This window comes from Gekko japonicus, unplaced genomic scaffold, assembly GCF_001447785.1.
Source record: "Gekko japonicus isolate JY-2015 unplaced genomic scaffold, Gekko_japonicus_V1.1 scaffold4889, whole genome shotgun sequence".
Taxonomy (NCBI): Eukaryota; Metazoa; Chordata; class Lepidosauria; order Squamata; family Gekkonidae; genus Gekko; species Gekko japonicus.
The window spans coordinates 4,039-13,731 of NW_015174396.1; the positions used below are offsets into that span (position 1 = coordinate 4,039).

Below are 9,693 nucleotides of genomic sequence, written 5' to 3' on the forward strand. Positions count from 1 at the left end.
CAGAAACTGCTCTTTGACTTTGTTTAAAACTTTGTTTTAAAACATGAAAGTTTGAACTAAAATTCAAATCCAGCTCGCACTCGGCTTCTTCATACCGATCTCCGGCATGTGAGGGGGTCAGAGGAAGTAAAACATCCCTTTAAGCCCCCTGGCGTGATTTGCCCTGGAATTAATAACTTCTTTATGCCTTATGTGGAATTTGTAAGCAAGGCATCTAAATAACAGATGCAAACTTACCGACTCCTGGAAAACCGACCGTCTCGATGATAGAGGAATGGATTCTGGAACTGCGGCGGAGTCTAGAGTTAAGAGGACAGGGAGGTGAACACACAAAGACACACGGGTTGCCAACCTCCAGCTGCGGGATTACAACCCCTCTCCGGACTGCAGAGGTCCGTTCCCCTGGAGAAAACGGTTGCTTTGGGGACCGGCCTCATTGGCGTAACTTCTGCACTGCGCTCCTTCCCTTCCCCCAAATCAGGAACTTCCCAACCCAGAGCTGGGAACCCAGAACCCAACGTGCACCCCTGCCAGGGGAACAGATCAAGATGGCAGCCACGTTTGTCTGTAGTGGCAGAAAAGAGCAAGAGTCTAATAGCACCTTAAAGGTAAAGGTCTCCCTTGCTCGAAAGCCAGTCAAATCCGACTCTAGGGTTGCGGTGCTCATCTCCGTTTCAAAGCCGAAGAGCCAGCGCTGTCCGAAGACGTTTCCGCGGTCATGTGGCCGGCATGACTAAACACCAAGGCGCACGGAACGCTGTTCCCTTCCCACTGAATTGGTACCTATTTATCTACTTGCAATTTCTTGCTTTCAAACTGCTAGGTTGGCAGGAGCTGGAACTAGAGACGGGAGCTCACTCCGTCATGCGGCACACTCGGGTCTCGAACTGCTGAACTACCGACCTTCCACAGCCTGCAGTTCAGTGTCTTCACCACTTGAGCCACCGCAGCTCCACCTTAGCACCTTAAAGACTAACAAAATATGTGGCAGGGGAGGAGCTTTCGTGAGTTGCGGCTCACTTCTTCGGATGCAGCTAGAACAAGAGTCCATCTGTCCTTATATCTTGGAGAGTGGAGTGGTTTTGGATGTCGAATGACAACAGCAGGCAAAGGACAACAGCAGTTGAATGACAATGGCCAGCATGATTGGATTAGGTGTGATATGCGGAGGGGTAGTAGACATGGAGAAATCAGTGCTGGTAATGAGATAGGAAGCCTAGGTCTCGATTCAGTCCAGGAGGATGCATGGTCTTGAGCTTCATTATCAGTAGCAATTCAGAAGGAGAGACTGCTGAAGAAGTGAGCAGTGACTCATGAAAGCTCTGACCCTGCCACAAATTCTCTTGGTCTTTAAGATGCTACTGGACTTCTGCGCTTTTCTCCTGCCAGGGGAAGCGAGACACTGTTCCCAAGGCAAATTAAAAGGCTTTAACTTGAAGGAATGTTGGGTTCTTACTCCTCCTTAGAAGGCTCCTTGGTAGACACCCCGAGGAAGTCCCAGAGGAAGATGGCGTCGCCCACACTGATGACCTGCCTCTGATCGGGGGTGAATCCCACCTGCCGGACAGGCTCCGAATGGCCAATGAACACCTGAGAGGGCGAAAAAGCAGAATCTTTCTCTTCTCCAGCGGCAGAGCCCCTCCTCTCGGAAGGAAGACGCTTGTGACAGAAAGAGATCCTTAAAAGGAAGAACCTGGATAGCTTGGGTTAACTGCAGTTAAATGTTACTCTCTGGATTTCATTTTAGTTAAGAGCTCAGTAGCTCAGGGAGGGAGGGAGGGAGGAAGGAGAAGAAGAGGAGATTGGGTTTATACCCCGCCCTTCACTACCCGGAGTCTCAGAGCAGCTTACAATCTCCTTTCCCTTCCCCTGCCCACAACAGGCACCCTGTGAGGTAGGTGGGGCTGAGAGAGCTCTCTTGAGAACTGCCCTTGAGAGAACAGCTCTGGAAGAACATGTGACTGACTCAAGGTCACCCAGCAGCTGCATGTGGAGGAGCGGGGAATCAAACCCGGTTCCCCCAGATTAGAGTCTGCCGCTCCTAACAACGACACCAAACGGGCTCTCACACTGGCTCTCAAGGACAGAGCAGGCCCCAAGGAAATCACTCTGCCAGTCTGAACCCGCTGACAGAACTAGACCTGCGGGTTCCTCCTCATTCGTTTTAAGCACGGGAGCATCCACAGGGGCAAAGTGACGCTCGAAGTGGTTCAGCCTTCAGCAGTATAGTCTAAGACAGCTGCGACCAGCGTGGTGCCAGCCGACACCTTTCATGGCATCTGCCATGTGTTTTTAGAAACTTGGTGGGGCTGCTGATTAACCACGGGGGATTTGATTGGCTGCGCAGACTTTTAAAAGCGTTGCTTTGGCAGCAGCTGCCGCAGCAACACAAGGACCGTCACTGGGTGAGCTCAGCTCAGCTGTGGCAGCCATCGTGTGGCTGGTTCCGCCCCCTGCAGCGGCCATTTTGTGGTGGCCATTACCACCCTCCTCTCAGGTACCGTACCTGGGAGCTGACATCGAATCTCATGCCGTAATCCCAGACTTTGATGACCCTGTCCCCGGCGGTGAGGAGGTAGCGGGAGTCCGGACTCAAGGCCAATGAGGAGCAGGACTGCTTGTGCACCGGGGAGACCTGCGACCAAAGAGAACCGGCGGCCAGTCACAGATGCGCCTTCTTTCCTCGCCGTAAAGGCCCTGCCGCTTTCGCACGGACTGGGAGGCCGACCCTGTCGCCGGCGGTGAGGAGGTAGCGGGAGTCTGGACTCAAGGCCAATGAAGAGCAGGACTGCTTGTGCACCGAGGAGACCTACGACCAAAGAGAACCCAGTCACAGATGCGCCTTCTTTCCTCGCCGTAAAGGCCCTGCCGCTTTCGCACGGACTGGGAGGCGCCAGGGACGTCGCTGCCGTGCAGCGGTGAATTCCGTAACGGGAAGAGAGGTTCCCCCCCCCCCCAGCAGCTTGGATAGTTTCAAAGGAAAGGTTTGCCAGGATGGCTGAATGGAGCCTCCGTGCCCAGAGCAAGGCTCCCTCTAAGCTGTGGAGTCCTGTGAGCAAAAGTTCTACTATGTGAGCTACTGGCGTTAAAGTTGTGAGCGAGGGATTTGGCTGCTGTATAAATCAGTTTGCTCTGGAGCCCTCCTCCTTGAGCTAAGACAAAGATGGGTGAGCCAGAGGCTAAAAAACTGTGAGATTATTCACACTAACTTAGCTTAGAGAGAACACGGGTCCTACAGGAGTCTCTTTCTCGACACCTATTGAGAGGGCTGGGAACACCAGTGCGGGAAAGCAACCGCCTTCATGCGCCGCATGAATGTTCCCTCTAAGCTGAGTTAGTGTGAGCTAGCTCACTATTCACAGTAACTTAGCTTACAGAGAACACGGGTCCACAGGAGTCTCTTTCTCGATACCTATTGAGAGGGCCGGGAACACCAGTGCGGGAGAGCGACCGCCTTCATGCGCCGCTCGTAGACTCCCCCGGTGGCAATGTTCCCTCTAAGCTGAGTTAGTGTGAGCTAGCTCACAGTTCTTTAGCCTCTGGCTCACACATTTTTGTCTTAGCCCGGGAAGGATGGCTCCGAAGCAAACTCATTTCTGCAGGAGCCAAATCGCTCACTCACAGCTTTAATGCCAGTAGGTCACAAAGGAGAATTTTCAAGTATTTTCATCGGATAAAGCTATCAAGCAATGCAGTTCTTGTATTTTTGCCCTCTTTAAGACTTCAGCGTCGTTTGTGTAAACCCTGTTGAGCATAGTGGACGAGATTTATTTTTTATATGACTGATGTTCTGTACACCTAACGTATTCCTTTGGATTCATAAGAAGTTAAATATATATATCCAGGGCTCTTTTTGTAGCAGGAACTCCTTTGCATATTAGGCGACACACCCCTTACGTAGCCAGTCCTCCAAGAGCTTACAGTAGCCCCTGTAAGAAGAGCTCTGTAAGCTCTTGGAGGATTGGCCACAATTAAGGGGTGTCTCGCCTAATATGCAAAGTGAGTTCCTGGATATATCTGATTGTGTAATATTTGAAGTCCGATTTATATGTGTTCAAGTTAAATGGATATAGTGTTAATAATTTTACACGGTGCTGGAGTTTTGATACCTTAACTATTACACCATGGTCCTTCTGTTTACATTACCCACCTGGAGATTGGCAAGTCTACTGAACACAGCTTTCCGGGGTGGGGTGGGGCATATAGCTAGCTAGGGTCATAAACACACCCCAGCAGATTTGAAATGACCATAAGAACATAAGAGATGCCAAAGGCCCATCCAGTCCAACACTCTGTATCACACAGTGGAGCAAGTCTACTGAACACAGCTGTCCGGGTGTGGGGGAAACCCCATATAGCTAGCTAGGGTCATAAACACACCCCAGCAGCTTTGAAATGACCATAAGAACATAAGAACATAAGAAATGCCAAAGTTGGATCAGGCCAAAGGCCCATCCAGTCCAACACTCTGTGTCACACAGTGGCCAGAAATACCAGTGCCATCAGGAGGTCCACCAGTGGGGCCAGAACATTAGAAGCCATCCCACTGTTGACCCCCCCAAGCACCAGGAAGACAGAGCATCACTTGCCCCAGAGCCCCTATCTATACCTTGTGGCTAATAGCCACCGATGGACCTCTGCTCCATATGCTTATCTAATTCCCTTTTGAAGCCGTCCATGCTTGTAGCCGCCACCACTTCCTGTGGCAGTGAATTCCATGTGTTCATCACTCTTTGGGTGAAGAAGTACTTCCTCTTATCCATTCTAACCCGACCGCTCAGCAATTTCATGGAGTGCCCACGAGTTCTTGTATTGTGAGAAAGGGAGAAAAGTACCTCTTTCTCTACCTGCTCTTTCCCCCAAAAAAGGTACAAAAGAAAGTGACAGCTGGTAATCTTTTAGTGAATTTTACAATATTGTGACCACTGGTGATTTTCACCAGGGAACGAGGCACAGAGAGGGGGGGGGACAAGTAACCACAAGAAAGAGCTACCATTTAGGCAGAGAAACACAGCCACACGCGCCTTACCACTCTGATCAGGCGTCCGGACTTTACGTCCAGCACGAGGATCTTCTGGGAGGAAGTGGTCACCAAGCCACTGGTGATTTTCACCAGGGAACCAGGCACAGAGAGGGGGGGAACAAGTGACCACAAGAAAGAGCTACCGTTTAGGCAGAGAAACGCCGCCGCACGCGCCTTACCACTCTGATCAGGCGTCCGGACTTTACGTCCAGCACGAGGATCTTCTGGGAGGAAGTGGTCACCAAGAGGTGGCCGAGAGAGGAAGGGGCGAATCGGAGCCGCACGGCCGCATCCAGGGAGGGGCTCTCCAGATCCAGGATGCTGACGTCGATCCTGAGTAGCTGTCACGGAGAAGGGGAGGGAGAAGAAAGCTGTTAAGCATCGGCGTGCTTCTAGCATTAGAAAGTTGACGGGGAATAAGGAAAGCTCCGGAAGAGGATGATATCGGGGGGGTTGGATACAGGGGAGAGGCAGGCGAGCTGCTCTCGCGTGGCGGCTATGAAGACGAGCTGTGATCCGAGAGGTCCCTAGTTCAAATCCCGCCTCGGCCCCAATATCACCAGGTCACCCTAGGTGAGATCAAATATTCCCCCTCCCTTCCAGGGCTGGTGAAAAGCATGAGATAGCATACGTGAAGCGCTTTGAACGCAGAAAGCGACAGTTAAATCCTAAGTGTTCTATTTAAAGCGGCCCTGGTCTACATCTCTGGTGAAAACCAAAAGGATCCCGGTTTTCCACTTCCGTAAGAACCAGGCTTGTATTGCCGGATGGTAAATGCTACCTCTTGCTGTATGCATTATCTCGTTCTCAGTGCCTTCTGCTTCTCCTTATGTAATAAAACCCTTTACTGTTTGTTTACAACGTCATGCTTCTGAGAGAGAGAAGATTGGATTTTATACCCTGCCCTTCACTACCCAAAGGAGTCTCAGAGCGGCTTACAATCTCCTTTCCTTTCCCTTCCCCTCCCCACAACAGACACCCTGTGAGGTAGGTGGGCTGAGAGAGCTCTCTCGAGAACAGCCCATGAGAGAACAGCTCCAAGAGAACTTGTGACTGACCCAGGCGCAGCTGGGCATCTATATGGCATGACGGTGCCCCACTAAGAAAAACCATACTCCAAATCTTCCCCGGGTTCCGAGGTTTTAAAAAGAGATAAAAAAATTCCTGCTTTCCCCTGTGTAAGCATGAAGGCTAGAAACTTCCGCAGTTTCCCCAGTAAGTTCATCTCCTATCTCCCCAAGGAGTCCTGCAGTACTTCTTTATTTACTTTGTTTATGTCCAGTTTGGTGTAGTGGTTAAGTGTGCGGACACTAATCTGGGAGGATCGGGTTTGAATCCCCACTCCTCCACTTGCAGCTGCTGGATAACCTTGGGCAAGCCATAGTTCTTGAAAGAGCAGTCCTCGAGAGAGCTCTCTCAGCCCCACCTACCTCACAGGGTGTCAGTTGTGTTGTACACACTGCTTATGAAACACTTTGTACTCTGCCACTGGCTAACAGTCAGTTTAACTTAGTAGGTGCTCTTAACCCTTCCACGGTGCATATGTTAAGTGCCTTTGATGATTCTAATCACAGTGACTGAAATCAATCACGAACATATATTCAGATATTCACTTTGGTTCATTGCTCAAAAGCATCATGGGTAAAGTACTAAATGCTGACAAGCAATGATAGTACAGTGACCTTGCTTGTTCTTGCCAATGGTAACTGCGCATGCTCCTGATGTCAGTTTGCTTGCATTAGATGAAGAACACTGCATGATGAACTAATATTTGTTACAATTAGATACTTTTTAGAATTTCACAGAATGGGAAGAAGAAAGCCCATTGTTCAACTGAAGGAGGTATATTTTTGCCTGGGAAAACCCAACCTACTGGTTGGAACCCAAACAGAATGATATGACGGATATGTGACAAACTTTGATGGAACCAACAATTGTGATTTATTTCTAACTGTCATAGGGGGTATAAAACCCTATGTCTCCCATTGTAACCTTAGGGAGAGCTGTGGGGTCCAAAACCTTATTGGATCTGCACCTCCCTCCTTTGTTGATCAATAAAGTACAAGATCTGACTCTCCTCTACAAGACTGCCGAGTGCTTTCTCAAATTGGGCTGGGGAAGCACAACCCGTGACGGAGTTTCTGTCTTACAGTTGTGGGGAGGGGAAGGGAAAGGAGATTGTAAGCCGCTCTGAGACTCCAAGTGAAGGCCGGAGTATAAATCCAATCTCTTCTTCTTCTTTCTCCACAGCAGGGACCCAAAGCCGTTCTCTCTGTCATCTCACCCTCACAACAACCCTGTGAGGTAGGCCAGGCCGAAAGGTGCATGACCGGCCTCAGGCCGCCCAGCGAGCTCCCGTGGCGGTGGGGATCTGAACCTGGGTATCCTCGATCTTTGTCCGATTCTCTGACCCAGGGGTCCCCAACCTTTCTGAGCCTGCGGACACCAATGTTCCCTCTAAGCTGAGTTAGTGTGAGCCAGCTCACAGCTTTTTAGCCTTCAGCTCACACATTTTTGTCTTAGCTCAGGAAGGAGGGCTCCAGAGCAAACTAATTTATGCAGTAGCCAAATGGCTCGCTCACAACTTTAATGCCAGTAGCTCAGAAAGTAGAATTTTTGCTCACAAGGCTCCACAGCTTAGAGGGAATTTGGAATTCTGACACAGTGTGATGGGCAGCCACAAAACGGCTGCTGCAGGAGGCGGAGCCAGCCACGGAACGCCTGCTGTAGCTTGCCTTCAGTCATGCAGTAAAAACGGGTTGTGGTGGCAGTGTTTGCCAAAACAACGTTTTGCACGGCCAAAGAAATCTCCAATGGCCTATCGGAAGCCTTGCTGGGCAAAAGCCCCGCTTGGCCCCACCCACTTCTTACACACTTGGCGGGTGCCAGGAAAGGGATCAGTGCCCCCCCCCGCTCTAACCACTACACAACGCTGAATCTCTTATGCCGGCAGTGGGACGAGAGCGGAAGGCAAGTACCTCGTCCAGGGAATGGGCGTCCATGAGCGTCACGACGTGTTTCGAAGGTCCCACAAAGGCCAAGAGGCGTCCGTTGGCGCTGACAGACAAGGCGTCGGGACCGTGGTCTGTGTCTTGCGACACCACGTTGGCTGGACACACCGGGAGGGCCAACCGTTGGAGAGAGAACAGGAGGAGGAGGAGGAGGTAAGGGTCCCAAACCGGCCTCAATGGACCAAGGTAGGATTCAGTCAAAGGCAGATTTGTGTCTTCATGTGAACAGAAGACCTGGTTTCTTGCATTTCATGACCCTCTGGGTCAAGCACCCACCCACCTCTCGGCCTGTTTTCTTCCACTTTCATAAGAACACCAGAAGAGCCCTGCTGGATCAGACCAGTGAGGGTCCATCTAGTCCAGCATCCCGTCTCACACAGTGGCCAGCCAGTTCCTCTGGAGGGCCAACAACAGGGTAGAGAGGCCGAGGCCTTCCCCTGAGAAGAACATCAGAAGAGCCCTGCTGGATCAGACCAGTGAGGATCCATCCAGTCCAGCATCCCGTTTCACACAGTGGCCAGCCAGTTCCTCTGGAGTGCCAACAACAGGGCAGAGAGGCCGAGGCCTTCCCTTGATAAGAATATCAGAAGAGCCCTGCTGGATCAGACCAGGGGTCCATCTAGTCCAGCATCCCGTCTCACACAGGGGCCAGCCAGTTCCTCTGGAGGGCTGAGAACAGGGCCTTCCCCTGATGTTGCCTCCTGGCTCTGGGATTCAGGGGACTGGTGCCTCTGAATGTGGAGATTCCCTTCTGCCACTGTGGCTAATAGGCATCGATAGACCAGTCCTGGCTAGTCCAACAAAGCTCCACCCCAGGAGGTGAGAGGATCGCCTCAGAGGCACAAAGCCTTACCCAGAACTCTGACAATGTGACTCTTCTGGATGGCGCAGTTATAGAGAGCCAGGGTGCCGTGGCTGCAAGCGCTGTACATGGAATTGCCATCTGGGGAGAAGACCAGGCCGGTGATCGAACCGCGGTGCTGCCTGTCGGGTGAAAAGAAAAGGAAAAGGGTGCACAAAGGTAAAACGGGGAAAGCTAAAAATCAGATTGAAATCTAAATGGGTGATTACCGTTCAAGTTGCTTGCGGCCTAGACTCTAGAAACAGGAGATGAGGTATAGTAAATCGGTGTGGCTGGATTATACTACTTCAGACCGCAGATGGTAGCACATGGGACCGAACCCATTTTAGAAAGATCTAAGATCTATCCCCACACAAAGAACTAGATGTCTAGAAGCAGGAGCCTTCTCCCTGATGTGCTAGTTTTCTAGAAGCAGGTTTTTTTTAAAAAAATGGAGGAGCATTCTGTTGTGTGAGAGTCAACGTGGTACAGGGGCTAGGGACAGAGAAGAGGAGGAAGAGGAAAAGGAGGAAGAAGAGGAGGAGGAGGAGGAGATTGGATTAATACCCCGCCCTTCACTCAGAGTCTCAGAGCGGCTTACAATCTCCTTCCCCTTCCCCTCCCCACAACGATACCTCACAGACTGTGAGGTAGGTAGAGCTGAGAGAGCTCTGAGAGAACTGTGACTGACCCAAGGTCACCCAGCTGGCTGCGCGTGGAGGAGTGGGGAATCAAACACAGTTCTCCCGGATTAGAGTCTGCACACTTAACCACTACACCAAACTGGCAAACAAGGCACAGAGGCCGAGGCCTTCATA

The 9,693-nt window shown here is 51.1% G+C and overlaps 1 protein-coding gene across 1 annotated transcript in view; it reads right to left on the bottom strand.

Annotated features, from left to right (window-relative positions):
• Window positions 1-237: 237 nt before the first annotated feature.
• The window catches only part of LOC107121458 (WD repeat-containing protein 90-like), a gene marked incomplete at its 3' end in the record, with an annotated part of 38,463 nt that continues 29,007 nt past the window's right edge, over window positions 238-9,693 (bottom strand). The window contains exons 18-24 of the mRNA XM_015424367.1: window positions 9,106-9,131; window positions 8,888-9,018; window positions 8,002-8,132; window positions 5,203-5,364; window positions 2,507-2,635; window positions 1,457-1,590; window positions 238-299 (exon numbers count right to left, since the gene is read on the bottom strand). Of these exons, the coding sequence (XP_015279853.1) occupies window positions 238-299; window positions 1,457-1,590; window positions 2,507-2,635; window positions 5,203-5,364; window positions 8,002-8,132; window positions 8,888-9,018; window positions 9,106-9,131 (775 nt within the window). The remainder of the gene's footprint in view (window positions 300-1,456; window positions 1,591-2,506; window positions 2,636-5,202; window positions 5,365-8,001; window positions 8,133-8,887; window positions 9,019-9,105; window positions 9,132-9,693) is intronic.